Below are 24207 nucleotides of genomic sequence, written 5' to 3' on the forward strand. Positions count from 1 at the left end.
TGACCTTGTTTTCCCCTCTCAACTGATAAGGCAAACGCCGCTTATCGCTTGTGCACTCCGGTATTGTTGTTTGGCTGATCGCCCGCAATGTTTGCTGCCAGCTGGCGAGCAGTGAATGCACATTGACACATTCACCACATCAACACATCAACACATTATCCTTACAACATCCCGCTTTCTCTTCATCATACAAACTCTCTCAAAGTATTATTCCAAGTGAACTACGTCAAGACCATCGCTAACTTACTCTCTGCTATAGATACTCATCATGTCTTCGTCTGACAACCGAGTCCCTGTGGGAACCCCCGGCCGAGCCCCCCCGATCGACACCCTTCCCCCGATCCGACCTCCGAAAGAATGCTTAACGAGCTCAAAACCTTCCTGACGTCGTTCTGTGCCCCAATTCGGCGCCAGCCTGGAACCACCCCGGTGCGGTTTGGGCATATCACGACTCCGCCCTACCGGCTGCGACATCCCAGCTTGATGGAATTGATAGCCACAGCTCTTCCATCGACGGGTGATAAGAACGATCTGCGGCGTTTCTTTGTCATGACTGACTATGAATGCCAAATGATTACCGAGGAGATTACTGCAGAGCTCTGCAAGGGAACTTTCCCTGCGGTTATTGCTACTTTTGCCGATATCCTGCAAGCCTTGCGAGGCATCAGACGTTGTCCTGGTAGTTCCCGCCTCGCGTGGCAGACCACAACTGACCCCTTGGGGTGGGAGAAGAATGGCGGCATTCCCCGGAGGGCTATTATAGTCATTCAGCTAGATCCGCAGGTTTCTGCTGACAGTGCACTTGCCCTCATTGCTCTCGTGCGGTGGGTGTTTGACATCTGCGCTGACACAAGAGCAAGCCTCCATGTCCTGACGATGTCGACCGACCCTGGTTATAACATTGTTCCAGCCATAGCCGAGCTACGATGCCCTGGTATCGTTGTCGCCGAGCTGAACTTGGCCGCCCTCGCAGAGCATGACCCAGTGGCTAATGCCCAAGTCATTGAGGAGCAGGGTATCACCTCTAAGATTGACGAGGCGATAGATAGAATTGGCCAAAGGTCTCTGGCTGTTATATTGATCGGAGACGCGACCGTGGCTGGCAACGAGTCCAAGCCTGGTCTTGACCGAACAGAGCTTCAACATGCACGGCGCATGGCACAGTTTAACTGCTCCCGTCGCTGGGTCAAAGGTCTTCCAAACATTTGGATCCTTGAAATAAAGGGCAATTGCCCACTTCTTCCTACTGCCCTCGAGGGTTATGAAGAGGTTCACGTAGTTCTTGGGCCAAGCTACCGGGATGTAGCCTGGCACAACGATGCTGGACAGCTTGCTGTCTTCAACCGCACCACTGCGCGTGATGAGAGAAGAGATCAACTCTGGTGGGCTCGTCAACCAAACACGAAGGCAACCTACGTCTACACTGGGGGAAGCAGCATCGAGGCCTTCCTGGAAGCAGGGCACCATCGTCATCGGCTCATCGAGGATGCCCACCTGGGGGGCTTCATAGCCTCGGTCTTCGACATGCAATCTTGGGGCATCGATGCAAAGAGGGTTATTAGACGTTGCATGCAAGCCCCAGCGCTGAACATGGCCATGGAGATGTTGGATCGGCTTCATGTGCAACGCGTCATCTCCCGAGATGGGCTCATCCTCCCTGAGCTTGACGCCAAGGCCTTCCGCTCAATCTTGCCTCTAGTCGACTACGACCACCGCCTTGCCTTATTCGTGGCCCTTGACTCTGGAGACTCAGATGATATCGTGAGGATGGTCAAGGTCCAGCTAGCTGCGGTCGCTGGGTTCGGGCTCGAAAGGGTCTTTTCGTTCAAATCCTTAGATCAGGATCTGTTCGAGGTCTTGGAGAAAAACCCCCAACTGCCCTCGATGATTTACGATGCGTGCGCTGGGTACGGCCGCGGTTTGGCCCCAATGGGAACCATGTGGCTTTCTCTTGGGCTCTGGAAGCACTTCCTCAAGACTGAGTATGCTTCCTTCAATGCCAAATACAAGGCATTGCACGACCTCATTGCGATCGATCGAGCGCTTTCCCAGCTGGCAGAGACTCGAGCGAATGAGATGTACCATGCTCTTCAGGGTCATGGCATCCTGGTACCTCCAGCTATGCAAGTTGTAAAGGAGGCCAACGATATCAATGAAGCACAAAAACTTCAGCTTCAAGCTCATCTCCTCCGGTCTTTCCTCCATCAGCTTGTGGCGGTATACATCCCTGATGGAAGCTCTTCGCTGGCTTACGACCTGATTGCCACGGACACTACGGTCAGTGAAATCAGTCACAGCGATTCTATTGCTGGCATCCTCCCTATCGACCAGATACATGAGATGGATGCGGCCAATTGCAGCTTTGGCGTTTGCCATCTTCTACACAAGTTCCCGGGGAAATCCGCCTTTTTGGCCTACGACTGGACCCATATTCCGGTCAGCGTCGTCGCGCAGTGGAAGGATGAAAATGCGCAAGACATGGACTTGTGTGACGCACTCACATCCGGGATCCCACCCCTGTCGGGTAACTGCGATGAGTGGCATCCCATCGAGGATTCCTGAGGCCAGTAGACGGGCGCAAAGGGCACCGTGGCAACGACGAGACAGAGAGCCAGTACGTACGGCCATTCAGGTCCCTGGCATCCGAGGCCATAGATCTTGGGGGTGAAGACCACCATGAAGTGTGGGGAGGGCTGCAGGTTGATGGGGCGTCCCACTGCGTTCAAGCAATGAGGTTGGAGCTGAGTGAACTGTTGAGCGATAGGGGCAGGGGTCAGAGAGTTGTGCAAACGGGAATTGCTTATGTTATACTTCTGTATTGACTGCTATTTTGTGCCTGTATCAGTGTTCATTATGAAGATAGTGATGACCCTGATGAAAGAAGTTGGCCGATTTAACAAAAGGTACAGTTATTGATGCACGGCAGCATCGAGTCCTAAGTGAACAACAGCGTATCTCCATATTGATGTACATGATGAGATAATGATAAATAATGAAACTTGAATACTAAACTGTTTGGTTCGCACGTTGAAAGGCTCCTAAAAACCCAAGAACATGGCTGGTCGCTCGCCTCGGCTGCGCGATGTGGAAACCAAGTCGAAATTGAGATAGATCATGATCCGCCGTTAGAATCAAGCAAATAACTCTATACATGTTCCATTTACGTATGGTATTTCTATCAATTGGTCGGTGTCTTTGTCAACTGCATGTGTGATCACGTTGCTCATGGTCCGGCGAAACAGTTTTGCCGCACCTGCCAATCTTGACAACGACAGCATCTTCCACCAACACAACAGCGCATCAGACAACTCATCTATCCAATACACTCGAGAACGACTGATAAAATGAGTTCACTTCGCGATTCTCGACCCCCGATCCGACTCCGTCGCCGGAAAGACTGGACCCGGCTCCGTTGGTAGATCCCGCTGCCCGGACCGCGGAGATGCCAATGCCCGGTGGGCAAGAACAAATGGATCTGATCAAGATCTGCCAAGAAGATGGCTCTCTATACCCCATGTGTTTAGAGCTTCAGAACCTGGCCGATCGCCTTGAACACAACCAGATTCTCAGTGACAATCAGTTCGCTGTTGTCGAGACGGTCAAGGCTCTCCGCCGAGGCAGGGGTTGGCGGATGTACGAGCTGCTGCACAGCATGCCTCACGACATCATCCAGAGCATTGTACAAGGCACCGTTGCGTTTGACTATTTCACCGATGATACAAATTGGCTCCCTACGCCTGACTCGGACGACGGACTGGTCCCAGGCGTTTATGTTATCGGCCTTAGTCGTACAGACAAGCGAGGCTGGTTCCTAAACATCAAGGAGATGAAAAAGCTGATCAAGGGCATCAAGCGTTATATATCAGGCTACAAGGCCATATCCAAGCACATCTCGTCCGTCAATGACGGAGCTGTTAGTTTTGGAAACCTAGCAGCCTTCTCGGTCCAAGAGAGGGATGATGTTCAATTTGTTGCCCTGGTTGACCGTGACGCCGACAAGTTCAAACCTGGACACTCAACGACCCTTCCAAAGTGGGTTACGAAAGACGATGAGTTGCCCAGGTTTGACGCTTTGCTACGAACCTACGAGAGAATGTGTGATGAGGAGCTTGACCCAACCGGACTGGTCCGAATGAGGCAGAGCCCCCTCTACGTGGGCTGTTCCAAAGACCTCCGAACGCGAATGAGGTTGTACAATCGAAGATCCCTAAAAGGAATCAACAGGCATCTCGGATTGACAATCGATGTCCTTGCCCAAATCTCTTTGAGTGTTGTCGTCCATGTCAGGCCAGTGCTCCTCATCTGGAAGAAGGACCAACTGCCTCTGGCCGAGCAGCTCGTCACCACGATAGCCGGGTCACTGGTTTATCAGTACGGCTTCAACGCTATTGAGACAGGCGGCACAGGCTCAAACACGGTCCTATCAAATGTGAACCTGGCATCTAACGCCAGGTTGATCATGAGCGTTCGAGATCACATGCGCGTCAATGTTCGTGAGACCTTGGAGAAGCTTCAGTTCCGGAAGCAATTTCTTGGAAGACTGAGTGAGGCCCAGCAGGAAGCAACCACTATAAGCGAGACCATGCAAGCTTGTGTGAGTCAAGTTAGTGGTTTCCCCAACGATCCCAGATGGAATCACATCATTGATGAGATGAATGATATTACAGAGAGGATGCAGAGACGGCTCGATGAGAGAAAGCAGGCACTACGGCAGTGGAAGTTACTTCTAGAAATCGAGAGGATGCTGGTGTCGCCTGCTGGGAGAAGCCATCCATGATTGACGATGCCCTCTCCACCTTTTGATAGTGAGCTTCACGAGCCCGACCTTGCCGCATCCAATATAAAATTATCCGCTCTTAGAGACCCCGTACACGTAATTCATTGCGTTGACCCAAGCGCGAGCAAACAAGGCTGCGTGGAGACCGTCCGTGAGACTCGCATTCAGTGACAGTGATTCATCATGGTTGTAGCAATTCACCAGCTCGCAACGGAAGAACCCGATTGTCCCAACGTTTCTGTTTTCGATCATCAATTTCTTGCGTGGTCTTTTGGGCGTTTCTTCACCAAAGTTTCTTCTCCAGCCTCACTCAAGTCCAACACCCTTCTCTCCTCTCTGCCCTCCGACTGATAACGCTCTCCCCTTCACGTCCACCATGTCATCTACCGTCCCCCCTAAGACTGCGTTTAACTCCGCCCTCGAGGGCGCCACCGCCGAGCTGGTGGAGGGCCTCGCGGCAGAGATCGAGCAGCTCAAGGCTCACCTTGGAGAAGAGCGCCACGCCAGACTGCAGCAGCAAGAGCGCCACGAGCAAGACATCAAGGAGCTCAAGGATACACTTGGCCATCTTCACGCGCAGATGGCTCCCTTGCCCCGAGCTAGTCAGCACCCCGATCCCATTTGCGCCAACTGTGGCAGCCTTGACCACAAGATGGATCATTGCCTCCATGTTCCCGAGGGACTTCATGGCTGCATCCTCTGCAACAACGTGGACCATGACACCGACGTATGTGCTTTATTCACGGCCATGTCTTTCAAGGACCAGATTCAGCTTCTTATCTACCAACTTGGATCTATGCCAGCACTGAAGACTGAGAAGCCATGGGCTAAATGGCTTGGAGAGTGGTCTATCCGACCTGACTCTCGCGGAGTGGATGGGTCCTTCAGCATGCCCGCCCGTCTCCCCTGGGGCCAGGCCTTCACCATCGACCTTGCTTGTCGACCCCACGGCCACGAGTACCAGGCACTGCAGAAGGAGTGCGACCAACACAAGGACACCGGTCTGCTGCCAATTGACCCTGCCAGCGTCTTCGCCGGATTCTGAGAGACTTTCCCATTAGTGTGTCGCATCAACATCGCAAAGACGCAAAGGTTTGGCCTTGAAGCTCGTGTGGCTGATCTGGTTGTAAGTTTTCAAATGCGTCCCCAAGGACAATCACTGACTTTGCAAGAGAGACACTTGTTTATTATCAAGGGGATCGTGATTAAGATATCAGGCATGAGGCTTAGCATAGCGTTGGGAACCATAGCGGCATTGAAATAGAATGAATATATGGTATAAGAAATCAGTTTAAGAAAACTTAAGTATGTCAAAGCTAGCTTAAGAAACCAGTCTATCAAACTTTTAAGTCTGTCAAACCTCGAGTCTGTCAAACTAGTTTATTAAACCAGTCTGACAAACCCTAGTCTGTCAAACCTCGAGTCTGTCAAACCAGTTTGTCAAACCCCAGTCTGTCAAACCTACCCAGTCTGTCAAACCTACCTAGTCTGTCAAACCAGTCTGTCAAACTAGTTTGTCAAACCCAGTCTGACAAACTAGTTTATTAAACCAGTCTGACAAACCCTAGTCTGTCAAACCTCGAGTCTGTCAAACTAGTTTGTTAAACCCAGTCTGTAAAACCCAGTCTGTTAAACCTTGGGTCTGGAATCTATAATTCTTAAAGGAGAGATTAGGGCAGGCCCATTAAACGGGCCCGTCAGGTTAAACACAGTGGTCGCTATATGTCTCAGATAGCTCTGTCGTTAATTGTGGCCGTGCCCCTGGGAGTGCCATGTTCTGGTTTTGATCAAATCTCTGGAGGGCTTGGATGTCGCCAAGTTTTGCCGTATGTCTCGTACGCAGCTCTGCCGTCGCTGGGTGCGCCGCGTGTTCTAATTCATCTACTGGGCAACACTGAGTCGATGCAGTTCTGTAGAACCTCGTGTCTTGTCTATATACCTTGGGTTGTTAGCGGTGTACATATCCCTGTTGCTCAGATAACACTCGCGATGGAAGCATGTCTTTTCCGGAGATTATAATCTCACATCATGACGTCGAGACCACGGCTGCGACAAGGTCGTGGGCGACATCTAAGAACTCGGGATGCTTCCAACATATGACGGCGCGCAGGAGAAAAGGACACAAAGATATGGCCGGTGTAGATACCGGGGGCGGAGAGTCAGCAGAATCGATTATAATTGCCCTCGTAGAAGCTTTGGCATGAAAAGGCGCAAGTTCATAATTGTTCTTGCTGCAATCATGTTCATATTGATTGCTGCCAATGTCGGTGGTACAGTAGCTGTCGCTTTGCGTAAAGGGTGGGCTGGATTGGGGTGGAAGGGGAACTTGGAGGGCATACCGGAGCAAGGAAGGGAAAGGGGGAGAGGGCTTATAGTTTTGGTTAGCAAAGGCAAACGTAAGTGTTGGTATCGTCAGAAACTTGCAACGACAGTTGTGGTGGTATAATGCCAAGAAAACAGTCACTGAAGTCAAAGATTCGTTTCACATCACTCGTGTTCCAGCATGCGGGCAAAAGTGTTATCATTTGCTCATAAATATGACCCCAACCCCAAACATCCCGACCCATCCCTCCAACTCATCTCGTCAATATCGTCTTGTGATGAAGCGTTCGGTGACCGGGGCTCATGTGGAGGAATGCTAAAACCTGTTTTCAAATAATCTTGTTGGCTGAATCTCGTCAAAGTGAGTGTTGTAACATACCAAACAGGGCGGGTTTGCCCATTGCTAGTCGACGGTCGGGGGTTGTCTCCTCAGAAGCCACATACGGCGGGAGAATCTGGCCCGTAGAGTGAATGAGAATCACCAAAGGGCTGTGCTACCTTGAGCCCTGCAATAGGACTGCGGAGGCGATGTCTATCTTGAAGACAGATCATCGAGGTCCCGAGTTTCGGGCCCGTTGTTGGGAGGGGAGAGAAGCCTCTCGATGAGGCGCCGTGCATCCTCGGGGTCGGTGCTCCTGACCATGATGCCTCCATCGAGAGTCGGCATCACAACAGGCCCACGAGCAGGGTCGGGGCCTGTTCGACGGGCTTGGTGCTCGGTATGAGCCTGGCCTTGGACCTGACCGATCCAGCCTTGGAAACGGTCGGCCTGCCCGAGGGGAGCGTCTTCCTGGGCCTGAGCGGCGCCGTTCCGGGCCTGGTGAGCCTCGCCCTAGGCCTGAGAAGCGTCGGCTCCGTCTTGGGTATGTCTCATGGAGCCGCTAGATTGGCCATGGCCAGAGTTCGAGGGGGTTTGCTGCGAGGAAGACATGTTGGTTCACTCAATATGAATTCTTGAGGGTGATTCACTGAGAAACGAAGTTGAAGACGGGCGTGATGGATTGCTGGGTGGTAAACAAACTGAGATCGCTCGCCCATCACGTGATGAGATCACATCAGCCCCCTCACCAACACCTCGCCCAAGTCCATCCCATAGTGACCTCAGTCACTGTTTGCCAGTAAACATAGCAATTCAGACATTACTGTTTTAATTCTAAGAATCGGTTTGCAATCATAAAGGTGCCGTGATGTGCCATTGGCCCTGGTAGTCTACATGGCTGGCTCATGCATTAATTGCTGTCCAGTCTTATACAGACCAATCCATGTGCAATGGCCTTTTACTGTTTGATACCCTCACACATTGTTTTGTGATCAAAGACGTCGCTAAGAAAGAAATCAGGCAGAATATAAACTAACACAATAATCAACACAAGGCGGCATAACCCCAAACACCACTCCCGTTGTGATGACTGTGCACCACCTTTGTTTGCTGGTAGATTAATTCTCCTGCATGGCGGCTGAACGGCGGCGCACGCAAGATCGTGGTCACGTGGCGCCTTGATTGACCTCGCGTGGGATGGTGTCGGCCTGCAACATCGCAGTAACGATGCGTTAGAGGTGCGGACAGTAGCCTTGCAGTTTAATTTAAAATAAATCAGATTAAGCTATTCTCTCTTGCTTTGTGTATTAGGCGATATCGTCAAGTTTGACTCATGTCTGGAACATCTAGGGTGCTACGCTCAATCCCTGTGTTGACGGCCTCGATGAACAGGTTCTCGTTTTAGTGATGTCATATTTGCCAGGAATGGATGCGGTTCTCATTTGTCAACGCAGACTGTGATTCACTGTCGCAGTCAAGATGCGGCCGTCGCCGGCAAAGAAAAAACAAAGAAAACAGGCCCGCGTTTCTCTTGCATTTGAACTCTGTCACAACACATTCTGTCTTTTACGGATCCCCGAACATCCCCTTCCACGCACACTCTACGAGAACAAGATGAAGAGAACGAGTTTGACTCGAAGAGACGCTTCGCGCCCGAGCGATCAAGTCCCTCCCAGGCCCCGAAAGGCAGCCCGAACCAGCGAGCCCGAGCCTTCAACGAACAAAAGCGACACTGAGGAGGTACCACCGACCCTGACAAAGAAACAAGCTGATCACTGCGTGCTAACCTCTCCTTTCCCGCAGACGACTGCACTTTCTCTGGTGAACTCACCCACCACTCCCATGCCCTCTTCTGGTATGCAGGAAGTCATTGCGGCAATGAATGACCGCTTCGATAAGGAACGAGCTGAAATGATCGAATCATTCCGAAACACTGTCCAACTCGAGATTGCTGAGGTACTCAAGCGTCTGGATGCACAGGACGCTGTGTTAGAGGCTCAAAGCAAGGCCCTCCAGGACCTGAAGAAGGAGGTGGCTGCCAGTTCAAAGGCTCAGATCGAGGCGCTACAGAACTTGAAGAAGGACATGGTGGCCATCCTCAAGGCCATCGAGGCCGGGAACAAGCAGACTCAGGCCCCTGATGTCGGCACGTCTTTGGCCGAGCGTGACATGCGCCAGCACCACGAAGGAGCACGAGAGACCGAAACCAGACCTGCAGACGGCCGAGCCTTTGCATCTGGCTTGCCCACCACAGAGGATGAGGAGAGCCAGGGCACGGTTCCATCCCGACCCGCGATCCCGGTGTGCAAAGATGGGAAGATCATCCTCAACACACCGGATGGTTGGGAACCTCCAATGGAGGCTCCTCTACCCGGTCCAAAGAAGACTCGCCTCAGTGTCAGGGGGTCGAAGATCAGCCGCCATCCTCTCGCCGACCCTGGTGATGTCCCACCCTACCAATCAGCCACCCAGCGTGCCATCAAACGGGCTTATGGAAGCAACGATGACACAAAGAATGACACCTAACTGTTCTTCGCTTGATGAAAGTATTAGGTATTGTTGAGTCAGAGGCTTTCCTATGCGGACTGTCGCTAACCTTGGTAGATCTCGTGCTGTGGCGTGCGGCCCTCCATCCTTTGGGGTGGCCAATTTGCGCTGGGTCGGAACGTAGCGTCGTCGCATCGGTACCATGGCCGACGGTGCCCCACAACGGAGCCGTCATACGGGAGTCTCAGGGTTGATCAACGAACGGGAATCGGCAGGCGGCAAGGAAGGTACCAGGATGGTCAACCGTGTTTAATTCCCTTGGCATGTAGGCGGTCAGTGGATCTGTTTGAAGACGTGGACAGGAAGGATTGGGAGTGCTTGGTTGTATGATTTGTTCCCCGGTTTGTCATTAGAGGGAAGCATTTGAACACATTGACATCGCTGAAAGATTCGTTGGTGAACATGTAATGTGAACAGATAACCGCCATGTGATGCCAAGTGAGAAGCCTTTGTGTGCGCAATCACTCAACTGTTCCAATGTGAATGGGTGTTGGAGACTCCATTGAAAACAAGGCCTCTCATGTATGGATGATTGCGTTTCATGTTATCATAGGAGATGCGCTCCGTTGAAACATGATGAGGAACACAAAAGTTCGTTCTCTGATTGTCCAAGTGAGGTGGAAATGACTCCTTGTTTTCTTATGACTGTTTGCCGGGAGCCACGGATCGCCACAACAAGTATACTGCTACAAACTCAAAAGCGCCGTTACTTGACGCGTTCGTCTTGATTGAGTCAGGTATATAAACCCCCCTTCCCTCACACTTTCTCCCTCGTTCCTCACTCCAACTTCTTCACATCTCCCCAGGTGTCTAAAGGTAAGATCACACTCTTCTTTAATAATATATCGCAGTCATCCGGGTAAGTTGATATCACAAGCTCCTTACGAGTTAGTCTCCGCGAAGATGAACGAGAACTAATCCGTCATTGAGACGGACAAGCTAACCCATCTTCCTATATATAGCCTGACCACTGAACAACCTACAGTATCGGCCTTTGATTGAGCACAGCCAGCCTAGGACATGGTCCAGAGAGTTCTGCAACTTGCTTGCACCTCTGCTGACGCATACAATCTGGCAGGGCCCTTGCACCCAAGAACCTACGTATATAACAGCCGCTCTTGGCCATCATGGCCGTACATTGAGGCGGAGAGTACGATACGCCGGCCTCCTTTGTTGATCTTACCCAATGATATATAACGCATCCTCTCCATTTCACATCTCCTCATTTCTCGCTCAACGCTCTGTAAGACTGGATCCCACCGACCTGCTTTGGCGCCCTTTCCGGTGAAGCTAACGATATTATAGCCCACAATGCCTCCCAACGCTCAGAACCGCCCCCGTGAATCGGCCCCTGCCCCGTCGGAGGATTCCGGCTTTCGGGCCGCCCTCCACGCTGTCGTCACAGAAGCACCAGCATGGATGGCCCTATGATCCTGAGGGTCGACGTCAAGACGAGGTCGCTCGCCGCAGTAAGTTAAATATAGTACCTGAGTTGGAGTGGACTGATTGGGCTGACCCTTAAGGTGAATCTATTATTATTGGTGCCATCGAGCCCGGCTTTGGCGAGGACCCTCCGAACAACCTCGCCGCACCCACTCCGTTTGATAATCAAGAGCAGTGTCGCCGATCATGCCGCCCACCTCATCATGGCCAACGAACCCTCTAGCCACACTGCTAAGAATAGCATGATCTACGAGGATGACGTTGCTCGCGCCCACAAGAAGAAGCAACCATGTCGTGTCGTCTTTCGGCCGACTCAGGCCCGACATCAGGGTCCTCGACTATTATTTCAACCACTGTCCCATCATACCTTCCAACGCAGAGAACCGTCAATCTGCTCCTTGCCCCTCGCTGGATGGCGCTTCTACAGTCACCCTCAAGAGTCAAGACTACCGACTCCGTCTGCGCTTTTCGGGAGGAGCTCTCTCGCCTACGGCAAACTGGGAGCTTGCGTGTCCAAATGGAGCGCAATGTGATGGCCGGCTGCCAAGAGAAGATGGAGCAAAAGGTCGGTGGCGAGATCCGGCAGCTCCGGCAGGATAACGACTGACTCCGTGCCCAGCTCCGATAGCTCCGGCTAGAGAGCGACCAGCTCCGCGCCCAGCTCAATCAGATCAATCAGAGAGCCTACAAGCAAGACCGCCGGCAACGATGGACACGCTACCAATGGCCAGTTTCGGAGAGGATCAATGAGAAAACAGCGACGGAAAGGCTACATAGACAGAGGTGGTTGTGCACGTCAATGGACTAAGCTTGATGGATAAATGGGATTCTAAGGACTAGGAATCCTTTACGCAGAGGTATTCCAAGAAGGCTTTATGTAAAACTTCACAGGAAGAATGTCGTTAGGGTAGAAATTCTAAGAATACGGAAAATAATATGGTTGACCTCATCTTTAAAACGGAAAACAATGAATTAGATCAAGAAAGAGAGAAGACGAATATTGATTAAACAGTCTTAAATTAGATAAAAATTTAGACAGTTGCTCACTTGAGGAAGGTTTTTGAACTCTACCCCCATCCTTCGACCGTTCACCAATCCCTCCTGATACCGTCTTCAAGCCTCCCTATCAACTTACAGACCTCATCACGACGAATGTTCGTAGTAAGTCACCTCTAGGTTCCGCTACCCCAGGAATTAGAATACCAAAGAACTGAATGAAGCTAACTCAACTCTTGGCTCCTGGCACTCCTGCGGCCTCCCTGGTGTCCGTCGCGGCCCGTCTACTCGTTCTGAGGGTCCTCGGGGATGCCACTCATCGAGGTTATGTAGCGGGATCATCGACTCCATCCGCGCCCTTCATGAGACGTTCCTCGATGAGCTCTCTTGCCTTTAAGAGACTATGGCTCTGGAACGCAAGGTGGAGACAGACGGCAAGAAAGGATGAGCCGAGAGGTCAGAGCATCCACCAGCCCATTTGAGGATGCTGTCTCTGGCCGGCCACCGTCGGCATTGCCGATTCCGCGCCTTCAGAAACTTTTCCGGAAGCTCCGCCATCGAGAAACAATGCGCGCATGCGTCGGTATGCAAGACTTGTATGTGTTGGAGGGAAACTCGTTAGGTTTCCAACGTGCGGTCACGTTGGAGATCGGGGAGGTCGGGTATCGCTATCGGAGGTGGGCACTACCGTAAAAACCGTTAGTGATCGGTGAAGAGGAGGAGGGAAATGAAAATAATAGCGGCAATACTATTGGTACCTGTATGAGGGCGACGCTGATCAATGTAGAAACAAACCTGGGGCCAAGATTGAGTCATTCGCGAATCTGGACCGGGGCGAATGATGGTTGGGAATTTGGGCCTTGGCCTGTGCCAGAGTTAAGTGGGTCTAATATTTCCAGTGGTCCATGAAATGCATACTTGGCAAGTACTCTGCCTTTTTCATCCATAGATCCATAGAATAAAAGGCTTATAATAATAAATATAAGATTATATAGAGACTTTAGAGTATAGTTTATTCATTTTATATTTTTATTTATTTATTCTACTCTAAATTGCGGTCCTATAGCTTGGCGGAGTTCGCGTTGCCTACAGTTGGATGTTGGGCCACCCTATTGATTACCCCTGTACGACGGAATGCACGATCCATCGCTTACCGTTTGACGGGCCAGGGTCTTCATCATTGAGACGTTTTTACAACAATCATGCTAACAAACAAGGAAGATACCCGGCCGTTTAGCTTGAGTGCTATCAAAGAGAGAGTTCTTTATTCCAGTGTCGGCTAGCAGCAGACAAAAACACTGAGGCCTACTCGAATTGAGATTCCCAACCGGTCAACAGGTTTCATATTAGTGTTCCATCCATTAAAAGGCAGATACATGGGCCTAGGATGTGCTTGGATCCGGGTGGCACTGTAAATCTGAGCGCCCATTTCAAACACATCACCCAGCATGTTGACAGCCACGAACGCGGCCCCTTTGTCCAATATAGACTCTTCTCGGTCGTAGCCCTGCCATTTTAAGCGGGTGTTCTCGTGAATTCATGAATTCACTACGCTCCAGTTGGATCACCGTCCCTGACTTATTTGAACGGCGCCTAAGAATAGTGATTTGGGCGGCCCAACAAGGCCCAATCCAGGGCCACCAGCGGCATTTTCTTGTCTACTTCCGTGAACTGATTCAATACTATTGTATCATCGTGTTAGACACCACTGTGAAGAGAGTATTGACTATGCTTTTTAAACTTCAAGAACATCATATTAAACCTAATCGGGGCTTGTTATCTCTATCTATTGCCGGCCGTTATGAGAGCGTCCCGGGTACGAAAGACCCATTCCGAATCTATACATAGGGAGCTTATAAGATAGCTCATAGAAGATATTGATAGGCTCCTAGAGACTCATTGCCGTCCTCAGGAGAGGTGCATGTTGGAGCATAATGGAAAGAGATGGCCGAGGCTCCGTCGTGGATTCTATCCACTCAAATTGAAAGCGAATTGTCCCTTCCAAGCACAGAAAGGTAATCAGATCATTTATGATGGCTTGGAGGCTATTCAACCTGGTTACCGCTAGGAGCATTAGCTCCTGTCGCTTCCACACTGGTCCTCTGTGTGCTAGAGGCGGTTTTATTGCGGCGAATTTCCGCCTTCGTTTAGATGAAGGGTCTACTGGCCAGCCTATGGCGTTCACTTATTTCCTGATTTTTCAACAAGGGTCTCGATAGCCATTCCAAATGCGTTTCATGCACATGACCTGGGTTTCCCTTCGTCCAGAGTCCCTCCCCTTGCAGACACCCATGTTCACTGACACAAATTTCAGCCCACGTGTGACGAATAAGGACAGGAATAAGGCCCCTACACACACCTTACATCTCTTAGCGGTGACCTTATCGGTCCTACCGAGATCTTTGTGGTGTAGGACCCCTGACATCTCGCTCGAATCCCGCTGTCAAAAGGCGGAGAAGTGCGGGGTGAAGACGGGAGCGATTCCTGTTTCGCTAAGCGGAGGGAACGTCGCCGTCGGTGATGAGCTATTTACGGCATAGAGACGCATGCATTGCCATATGTCCTGCCCTTGTAATAATATCAGATGCTGGCAATAGGGCCGACTGCGCCAAAGGTCTATGGCTAGTCTATAATCTTGGCCACGTTGTGAACATGGCGGATCACAGGATGTCGAGACGGTGTTCCTCTTTGGGACCTTAAGCTTAGCATAAAGTTACTGAGGGTTTATGAAATCAACGCAGACCATTCTGTCTTCCAGACTTGTCATTCGGCCCGTCCCTGGTCAGTTTCACCGAGAGCTCTCAGTCCTGTGTGCTTTAGCGCCTGAGCAACAGGAGACTCCGCCTTCACGATGTTTTCATGGAGTCTAGGTGCATGTGAAAAGAAGAGGTGAAAAGGAAAAAAGGCATAAAAGGGCCATGTCAGTCTGTCTTGTAGAAGAAAATATCACCAGTATTCAGCTTCAACCAGTCCATCAGATCGTGCAGTCAAAATCCCAGACCATGAAGTATTCCCAGCTCCTTGCCATAGGCTTCGCCGCTTCAGTCGATGCCCACGGCTATCTAACCATTCCCAAGAGTCGCACTCGTCTAGGCGCAGAGGTATGCATCTTCTCTCCTTGCCCAACTTCCTAACTGACTCAAAAGGCCGGCATTGACTCTTGCCCCGAATGCACCATCCGCGAGCCCGTGTCAGCATGGCCTGACGTAGAAGCCGCGACAGTCGGCAGAAGCGGCCCATGTGGTTTCAACGCCCGAGTCAACGTTGACTATAACGTGCCCTCGAGCAACTGGGGCAACACCCCAGTAGCCACCTACAAGCCTGGGGACGTCGTCGACGTGCAGTGGTGCGTCGACAACAATGGAGACCATGGTGGCATGTTTAGTTACCGCATCTGCCAGGACCAGGCCATCGTCGATAAGCTTCTGACGCCTGGATACACTCCCACCGATGAGGAGAAGCAGGCCGCCGAGGATTGTTTCCAGGATGGCCTGCTCCCCTGTACGGACGTCTCGGGACAGACTTGCGGCTTCAACCCGGATTGCTCATCTGGGCAATCCTGTTGGAGGAATGACTGGTTCACCTGCAATGCCTTTGGGGCATCGTCCCGCCGCGGTTGCCAGGGCGTTGACAACGCTCCTCTTGGATCGTGCTATACCTCCATCGCTGGAGGATATCCCGTCAGCAAGAAGATCAAGATTCCAAATTACGTCTCGAACCACACGCTTCTGTCATTCCGTTGGAATTCATTCCAGACGGGTCAGGTTTACCTTACCTGCGCAGATATCGCCATCACCGGTAGCGGTACTGGAACACCCCCTCCTACTACGACTGAGAATCCTGGCACGGGCTGCAGCACAGTACCTGTCACCTTTGACCATGTCGTCACCACCAATGTGGGCCAAACAGTCAAGGTTGTGGGATCCATCCCTGCCCTTGGTAACTGGAGCCCATCCTCCGCGCCGGCACTCTCAGCTTCAAGATATACCTCTAGCAATCATCTTTGGACCACGACTTTGAATCTGCCGGCCGGTCAGTCATTCCAGTACAAGTTTGTCATTGTTGAATCGAATGGTGCGGTGAAGTGGGAGAGCGATCCTAACAGGGCTTATGCGGTTCCGAGCAGCTGCCAGGCCGTGACTGTCAGTGGAACATGGCGTTAGGGACGTGCGATGTGTTGAGACGACTGTGTTAGCATTGGGATATGATGCTATGATGTGTTGATGATGTGTTCCTTGTTATAGTTGAAGCCCGGCCCTCGATGGGATAACTGAGCTATAAGATCGTGCGATGTGTTGAGTGGGAAGAGTCTGGGATGAGAGGGGAGTCGGGCTAGTTTTCCAATTTCTGTGTAGCCTTGAAAATACAGTTGTTGATCTAGAGAATACTGGCTTATAACTAAATGGCGTATTTAAATATCGTGACCTGGAACAACTCCACCATTTCGAGGCAGAAGAGTCATTCTGCGTAAAGATCAACTGACTGCAAAAATGATTACTTCTCAACAAGGAAATTGCTTGATTAGATCTACGTCACTCAATCCCAACGTCCCTCTTAAACGCCTCCAGCCAATCCTTATTCTCTGCAATTGTCTGATTGAAAGGGTCATCGCTATTTGTGTTAGTCAAGATCATCCCCAGGCAACTGGACTTACTCATTGTAGCTGATCCATCTGGCGTAATGTTGAATCTCTTCATCCGACGGAACGCGACTCGCTGGGTTGTGAGGTGACATGATTGCTGCTACCCATCGACGGAGTTCTTCTGTAAACCATCGCCAGTAGTTGTGATCGTTGAGAAACGAAGTACTAGTCTTCATGACGAGTGATCGAGCAGCCAAGAGATGAGCATCTGGTCTCATGCCAGTTTGAGGACCGCCTATTGGGGCATGTCGTTGTCGAAAAGCTGATAACCAGTAATCGTCGTCTGCTGCAGTGTGAAGTGTCGTATCTGAGCCATGAATTATGACCCGAGCTTGTCGACGGAGATCCTCATCATCTGGTTCAATCCCAATGACCCTCTGCATCTCCAGGTATGCGCTCATCTCTTGTTCGAGCTTTGTGTAGTCCTGAATCGTTGCTTCAAGGTTCAAAACTTGTGCTGAAGGCAACAACTCGATACCAGCTCGTTGACGAAACTCTGAAAGCCAATCACCTGGTGAATGAATAACTTTAATCAACCAGTTGGCGATAAAGTCGGACGGAGTAGCCGAGACTTCTTCCAAACGACCAACAATCCTGCAGCACTCCTCCTTCAGTTCATCGTCTCTGATACTCATCCCGAGGAGCTGCTTTGCTTGAACAAACTCGTGTAGCTGTATCTCAAAAGGACAGTCTTCGAAGATCTTGTTCTTTCCGCTAATCATTAACGCAGGAACTCGACTCTCTGCTGTTGATCGTATAGGACCAAATTGAGCCTGTTGCGTAATGGTAGGGTTAGAAAGAACCAGATCTCGAAGCCATGAAAAGTAGACAAAGTCATTCTGGGACAATGTCTCCGACGCAAAGATGATTCGACAAGCTTCCAACTGCATTTCTTCATCGCTCGGCATTCTTGCGTTGGTATAAAAATGATTCTGCATAAAGTAGGCGAGTTCCAGCTTTAGCAACTCGTATGCAGTTTGTGGCGTCTCAACAAGAGTCCTACTTCCTTCAAAGGGAAACGGACTATTTCGTTCGGTCTCGATAAAGTCTAAAATGTTAGAAATGCAAAACATCTGGGAAGAAACATACATGGTGGGATAGAGTTTTCACAAAGCTCTAGGATATGCGGTTCAAATCCCCAATCACCTGTCCAGTCGGCCATTGTCTTGCCAGCTTTAAAGTGATCTGCAAGGTGATGAACTCTATCAGTCCAAGTCTCCAAGGCAAGATTGCAGAAACCACATCTTGAACGGATTGCAGGAGATGGTGCTTTCCACTGTCTCATCGGCCACTCGGTAAACTTGGCATTGTGTACAAGTCGTAAATGCTGGTTTAGATGATCTTTTCTGTTAAAGGTTCGTTCCTGGATTGGTCGATTGCGACATGCAGAGTAGTGATGACTTTCAACATGTGCATCATCAGGATCAATTTGACCACAGAATACACAACAAGTATCTTGTCCCTTGAGACCTCGAGGCCCTTCAGGACTACAAACCCATCTCTCAAGTGGAAGATGAAGAGAGTTTTCATGTCGTTGCCAATCGTGCTTCGCTCGGAATGTCTCGGTGCAGAATGTGCATTGAAAAGCCTTGCGTGGAGTTGCTAGAGACCGTCTCTCTTCTTTGTAGGCTCTGCGTCTTCGTCGAGAACTGCCGCGACTAAACAATTCATTAAGCCCAAACGATGATCGACTAGTATAGGAATTGACAGAACTGATTGAGCTGGATCGTGAAGTCTCTCCACTTCTAACCGACGGCGTTCGAGAGAGGCGAGTATACGGACTCGTAGAGCCTATCAAGTTAGACCTAGATCAAATTCCAAACCCATTCAATTGCTGCACTCACCAGACAATGGTCGTGCACTAGACACGGCTCTTGCAATTGCAGTCACGGCTGCAGGTTCATCTTCTGGAGGTGAATCAACCCATCTCTGCAGAGGATCCATTTCAGATGTATTTCTGACAGCCGGAGTACCTGGCCTTGCAGGAATGTCCATTGCCCTGGATTCTCCATGAGGTGACGAAGCACTCGATGGAATCTTGCCTCGACGACGGGCATTGGCCAACCAATTCGAGATTTGCGTCTTTGTAAGACCAGTCTGCTCCTGAAGCATTCGTCTCTCGGCCTCCCTGGGATAAGGATGACTTTGGTGGGCTGCGAGCCAGTTTTTCAAGATACGGACTGATTCCCTGGTGAACCTACCGCCAACCTTGGCAGGGCGAGGCTGAGGTTGAATGGGCAGAGCATCTGCCTCAAAGGGATCAAAAAGCCCTTCAAACAGATCCATATCTGCAAAGCCGTTTTCATTCATGTTGATGTTGATAGCAAATCACTGCGATGGCAAATCGAAAACTCGGTCACGATGTCATGGTTAGTGACAGCTGATTGGTCAACACGTTAGCTCAGGTTGTCATCACGCCCTATTATGGGTCCAGGTGAGGGAAGCAGATTGTACTGTGATAAGCTACTGAGCATTCTTGAGGGTCATACACTCGTGCAACTGTCCGAGCATGACCGATACAGGTCTCTTGTTGATGTAAATGTCGTCAAACTGTTTGAGAATGTCTGGATATCCCTTGAGACAGTCCCTCGCTTCCATGAGGTACTTTTCCGCCTTTGCCAGGTCGCCAGTGTTTTGAAGCATCAGAGTGATTAAAGATTCGTGCTTCTTTCGAGTTTCTTCTTCGACATTTTCCTATTCTGTTAGCTGGTTCGCTACTGAGTCAAATGCCATACCTTGATGTCGTAGGTGAGGTTCATGGTCGGTTCAATGACCGACTTGGTAAAGTCGACCTCAGGATGCTCCTCCTGGATATGTTTGGTTCTGTCGATAAACTCTGCAATCGATGCCTCCCGAGTTTTGGACTCGAGAGGCTTTTCCTGGGAATTCACAGAGTTCATGATGATGTTGATGGAGAATCAAAGAGGCACAGCAGTGACGTAAGAAATTTACTTTTACCGACCGCCAATCCTTCCTCCATTTATCCTGCGAATTACAGAGCTCCAAGCAACAGACCCTGCAACTCGTCAATGCTCTGTTGACTTGTCTTTTGACTGGCCATGACATAAAACACGTTGCCCAAGACTCTGCTGTGAGCATTCCACTCCCCAGTACCTTGTCGAAGATGAGCCTGAAGTTTCTTGGCCGCGTTACTCTTGTATCCCACTTCTTCATCGCGGAGACTGATGGCCAAGACACTGCCAAGAGCCCAAACTCCAAGAACTTGAGGGCTGTGTGACACCTTGTTGACAAAGTCACGGGACCAAACAGACCAAGCCGTCTTTGCTTGAGAATCATCCCAATCGGTTTCTGCCTGTTTCCACACTCCTTGGGCCTCCATTTTTTGCATTTCTCCAACAGATTCAACAGCCACCTGACATCCTACAGCATGCGCAGTGTAACTGTGTCCATGAAGAAGTGCATCACTCTTGTCATCGCTCTGGAATGCATCAAACACAGTCTCAGATGCCATGGTGGTGCAGAGCGGGACCAATCCTCCAGTAAGGAGCTTAGCGTTGACGGCGATATCGGCATCGGCTCCGAGGAATGAAGCCGAGGTAAACCGGCCAAGCCGGTACAAGCCGGTAAAAACCTCGTCAAAGATGACCGGGAGTCCGGTCCATGAGAGTGGGTCTGTTGGGGTGGACGCGTCTCCGAAGAGATGGGGAGATCGGCGGACAACGTCGATCAGGGCACGTTGGAAGAGGGGATCACTGATGGTCAGCAGAGAAATTCAAGGGATCAGAGGACTTACACTAGAATCATGCCTCCAGCGCCGAGGACAACAGGTTCCATCATGAGGGCTCCAAACTTGCGACCGGCGGCTTGGAGCTTTTGAGGACGCTCTCAATGTATCGTGCATACTTTTGGTAGGCTTCCGTTTCGAGTCTAGACTGTAGATCGAAAACATCCGAGATGGAGTCAAGGTTTGAGCCGGTTAGATCGTCACGAAGAGATTCAGGGACGTCAACAACCCATTTGCCCTTGACGCATTGGACAGTGGGATAGTCGAACCAGTACCCTTTCCCTTCGTACCATTCAATCTTTTCGTTGTAGACGCAGGGTTCTGCGCAATCCATTGCTCCAATGGTGTCTCCGTGATAGCTTCCTTTGAGGCCGAGGATGTTGACATTGTCGTTTGGACCCCATCCGTATCGGAGTCTTGCTGCTCTGAGGGCCATCTTGACAGCAACCTCGCAGCCAGTACTTCCATTGTCAGAGTAGAAGACCCGGGAGAATCGGGGATTCTCAGCTCCCTTAAGAAGCATCTCGGCTAGAGTCAAAGCAGGCTCGTGAATAGCCTCGGCAAACATGACATGTCCATATCGTCCAGCAGCGTACGCAGCAGCCAGAGTCAGTCGAGAATTGGCATGTCCAAGACCCTGACTCCACCAAGAAGCAGATCCATCAAACGCAGGCTGCAAAAGCTGGTCCGAATTCTTGTTGAGGACCTGAAAGTAATCACCATGGGCAGAGTCAATGACAGAAATGGTGTCTGCCGTGACAAACTTTTGCTGAGTGAATGGATACCAAATGCTCTTGCTGGCTTTTTCGCTCATGGAGTCTAGACGGTCGATGCGGTCCTTTCCTTTCTTGTCCAGAGTCTCAAGGACTTGTTGAATGTTGCCATTGTTGAGAGACGCATAGTACTCGGTCATTTGCTCGGTTTCCTCGGTTTCATCCGGCTTTCGAGGAGGTGGTCCAGGGATTGTCTCCACGAGGATTCCCTCCTTGGAAAAGTAATCCTTCAGGTACTGGTAATTCTCATACTGCATGTCCTGGAAAAGAAGAACCGTTTCAATGTTGTGTCCACGAATTCTCAACGACTCATACGCAGCAATCGTCTGGGAAATACCCCCTAGCTTGGAGTCCCCAACCAGAATAACTGGAGACCGCAAGGGGGCATAAAGATCGGCCTGGGGCGTGCCGGATGGACCTGGAGAGTGGACACCACCCGCCGTCTCTAGAAATAGCCACCCTGGACCGTCGGAAGCTCGCCGAGAGACATGGTCATGGATTTTTGCTAGGACAGCTTCATCAGAGGGGATGGGCTGAAATGTTAGTAAAATTCGGCTCAACATGTGAAAACACACCTTGCCAGAAGCTTTAGCAGCCGTGTGTGGGCTACACGGAATATCGTACTGAAACAATGTCTCGTTGGCCGTCAAGGGAGAATATTTTTGAATGTGACTGAATTGTCAGCTACAGGACATCGACTCTCCAGAATACCTACCAGCTGTCGGCCTCATGGGCTGCTCCTGTAGACACAGGCTTCAAAAACGACGTCTTTTCACCTTTCCAATGCTTGGTCGTGGCATTGCAAAGCACAGTCGTAAAAATCGTCTTGCCCACGTCGGTATTTGCCCCATAGACTTGGTGGACGCGTAGGGATCGCCGCAAAAGAGCAGGCACGGGCGCCATTTCGAGTTATTACTTTCTAAAGGGGCTTGGGCTGTTTAAATACCTATAACAGCCCTTAGTCGCGTCGGCATTTTGCTCCGTCCGAGCGGGGAAATATCGCGCTCAACAAATCCCGCAGTGAGAACAACAACAATGTCCAAGTTGGAGGAAGCCCTTGCGGCTCGTCTGAAGGCGAGAGAAGAGAAATCTCAGCTTCGCCGGTTGACTACGTTTCCAGCAGATAATGTCGACTTTTCTTCAAATGCCTACCTTTCACTTTCTCTTGTCCCCGAGATCAGATCCGCCTATCATTCCCTTCTTGAGAAGCATGCATCTCCCCCTCCTTTGTTGGGGTCAGGCGGCTCACGATTGTTGGACGGCAATTCGACATTGGCAGAGTCTTTGGAGCGAGACATTGCAGCGTTTCACAACGCCCAGGCTGGACTCTTGTTCAATTCGGGATTTGATGCCAATGTGGGGCTTGTGAGTTGCCTGCCGCAGCCGGGGAATATTATTGTTTACGATGAGCTCATTCATGCGAGTGCTCATGATGGGATGAAGTTGAGCCGGGCGGGAAAGACGATCCCGTTCAAGCACAATTGTGTTGAAGGAGAGGGAGGTCTGGATGACGTTCTCAAGGGATTGGCGGATGAATCTGTCTTTATTCTTGTCGAAGGTGTCTACAGCATGGACGGAGATGTTGCACCACTTCAAGATATTGTTGCTTGTGTCAAGCGACGTCTGAACAATGGGTACATCATTGTTGACGAAGCACACTCGACTGGTCTGTATGGAAAGCAGGGAAGAGGTCTTGTATGCGAGCTCGGCCTTGAAAAGGAAATCTTTGCTCGATTGCATACTTTTGGCAAGGCAATGAGTTCATTTGGAGGTAAGTTGCTTTGCAATTGACAGTTTGGTTCTAACATTTTAGCCATCGTTCTTTGCTCTCCTACGACACGAGAATATCTCATCAACTACGCCCGAACCCTCATCTACACAACAGCAATGCCATTTCCCTGTCTCGCCAGCATTGGATTATCGTATCAGTTCCTTGCGAGTGGCAAAGCAGATGCTCTTTTGAAGCATTTGTGGCAACTCGTCAACCATACGCATAAGCTTTTGCAGTCTTCGACTCTTGGTGTCAACAGAGATGCACCCAAGTCGCCAATTATCCCGGTATTCACGTCGCAACCACGAAGTCTGGCTCAGTTCTGCCAAGAGAGAGGATACACGGTTCGTCCAATTGTTGCCCCGACAGTTCCAAAGGGCAGCGAGAGGATTCGAATCTGCATCCACGCTGGAAATACTATGAAGCAGGTTGAGGGTTTGGTCAAGACGATAAAAGACTGGGAGCAGAATTTGGAGAGAAAGTCTCGTTTATAGGTCACAGAGAAGCCTGTTACAGCGGTTATCCTGTGACCAGATTGTCCCCTAGTTGTATTCTATGGACCACTCTCGTCCCTTTCCCATTGCTTGACTATAGTCCCAAAATAGACAGTCAACGGCTCAGGCACAGCCTCAGTCTACAGTTCCGGTGAAGCGTTGAACGAATTACGGCTGTATTGCTTGACACCATCTTATCTGCAATGTTCAGCTTTTGACAAGGGTCTACCCGTTCATCTCTCTTCATTTCTGCCACAACAGAATACCAAGCTTGTGGCGTTCGTGTTGTACTTTTGACCTATTAAAGATCTGGATCATCTTTGTCATGGCGAATAACGGCTCGAGTTTGAGTCGAGGCGCACAAGATGCAACTAAGAT

At 50.5% G+C, this 24207-nt stretch overlaps 11 protein-coding genes across 11 annotated transcripts; 7 read left to right on the forward strand and 4 right to left on the reverse strand.

Moving 5' to 3' along the window:
• Nucleotides 1-357: 357 nt before the first annotated feature.
• MRS44_009762 (uncharacterized protein) lies at nt 358-2562 on the forward strand (the record flags this gene model as incomplete). The annotated part of the gene is made up of 1 exon (XM_046281315.2): nt 358-2562. One exon carries the CDS (start codon nt 358-360, stop codon nt 2560-2562), a length of 2205 nt encoding a protein of 734 aa, XP_046131804.2.
• An 880-nt stretch (nt 2563-3442) lies between these two features.
• Nucleotides 3443-4777, forward strand: MRS44_009763 (uncharacterized protein; the record flags this gene model as incomplete). Its single annotated transcript, XM_046281314.2, has 1 exon — nt 3443-4777. One exon carries the CDS (start codon nt 3443-3445, stop codon nt 4775-4777), a length of 1335 nt encoding a protein of 444 aa, XP_046131803.2.
• A 376-nt stretch (nt 4778-5153) lies between these two features.
• On the forward strand, nt 5154-5822 carry MRS44_009764 (uncharacterized protein; the record flags this gene model as incomplete). Its single annotated transcript, XM_046281313.2, has 1 exon — nt 5154-5822. One exon carries the CDS (start codon nt 5154-5156, stop codon nt 5820-5822), a length of 669 nt encoding a protein of 222 aa, XP_046131802.2.
• Nucleotides 5823-7631: 1809 nt separating this feature from the next.
• MRS44_009765 (uncharacterized protein) lies at nt 7632-8137 on the reverse strand (the record flags this gene model as incomplete). The annotated part of the gene is made up of 2 exons (XM_065620291.1): nt 7632-7931; nt 8069-8137. 2 exons carry the CDS (start codon nt 8135-8137, stop codon nt 7632-7634), a joined length of 369 nt encoding a protein of 122 aa, XP_065476064.1.
• A 760-nt stretch (nt 8138-8897) lies between these two features.
• On the forward strand, nt 8898-9944 carry MRS44_009766 (uncharacterized protein; the record flags this gene model as incomplete). Its single annotated transcript, XM_046273939.2, has 1 exon — nt 8898-9944. One exon carries the CDS (start codon nt 8898-8900, stop codon nt 9942-9944), a length of 1047 nt encoding a protein of 348 aa, XP_046131801.2.
• A 1753-nt stretch (nt 9945-11697) lies between these two features.
• Nucleotides 11698-12015, forward strand: MRS44_009767 (uncharacterized protein; the record flags this gene model as incomplete). The annotated part of the gene is made up of 1 exon (XM_065620292.1): nt 11698-12015. One exon carries the CDS (start codon nt 11698-11700, stop codon nt 12013-12015), a length of 318 nt encoding a protein of 105 aa, XP_065476065.1.
• A 3391-nt stretch (nt 12016-15406) lies between these two features.
• Nucleotides 15407-16567, forward strand: MRS44_009768 (uncharacterized protein; the record flags this gene model as incomplete). The annotated part of the gene is made up of 2 exons (XM_046270987.2): nt 15407-15505; nt 15551-16567. The coding sequence occupies 2 exons, from the start codon at nt 15407-15409 to the stop codon at nt 16565-16567; spliced, it is 1116 nt and encodes a 371-aa protein (XP_046131800.2).
• A 369-nt stretch (nt 16568-16936) lies between these two features.
• MRS44_009769 (uncharacterized protein) lies at nt 16937-19356 on the reverse strand (the record flags this gene model as incomplete). The annotated part of the gene is made up of 5 exons (XM_065620293.1): nt 16937-17015; nt 17059-18094; nt 18136-18837; nt 18891-19199; nt 19248-19356. 5 exons carry the CDS (start codon nt 19354-19356, stop codon nt 16937-16939), a joined length of 2235 nt encoding a protein of 744 aa, XP_065476066.1.
• A 153-nt stretch (nt 19357-19509) lies between these two features.
• MRS44_009770 (uncharacterized protein) lies at nt 19510-19946 on the reverse strand (the record flags this gene model as incomplete). The annotated part of the gene is made up of 2 exons (XM_065620294.1): nt 19510-19740; nt 19782-19946. The coding sequence occupies 2 exons, from the start codon at nt 19944-19946 to the stop codon at nt 19510-19512; spliced, it is 396 nt and encodes a 131-aa protein (XP_065476067.1).
• Nucleotides 19947-20038: 92 nt separating this feature from the next.
• MRS44_009771 (uncharacterized protein) lies at nt 20039-22467 on the reverse strand (the record flags this gene model as incomplete). Its single annotated transcript, XM_065620295.1, has 4 exons — nt 20039-20759; nt 20911-22097; nt 22140-22170; nt 22280-22467. The coding sequence occupies 4 exons, from the start codon at nt 22465-22467 to the stop codon at nt 20039-20041; spliced, it is 2127 nt and encodes a 708-aa protein (XP_065476068.1).
• A 132-nt stretch (nt 22468-22599) lies between these two features.
• MRS44_009772 (uncharacterized protein) lies at nt 22600-23829 on the forward strand (the record flags this gene model as incomplete). The annotated part of the gene is made up of 2 exons (XM_046270053.2): nt 22600-23335; nt 23378-23829. 2 exons carry the CDS (start codon nt 22600-22602, stop codon nt 23827-23829), a joined length of 1188 nt encoding a protein of 395 aa, XP_046131798.1.
• Nucleotides 23830-24207: the final 378 nt, after the last annotated feature.

This window comes from Fusarium solani (assembly GCF_023522795.1).
Source record: "Fusarium solani strain SB1 chromosome Unknown bctg00000006, whole genome shotgun sequence".
Classification (NCBI taxonomy): domain Eukaryota; kingdom Fungi; phylum Ascomycota; class Sordariomycetes; order Hypocreales; family Nectriaceae; genus Fusarium; species Fusarium solani.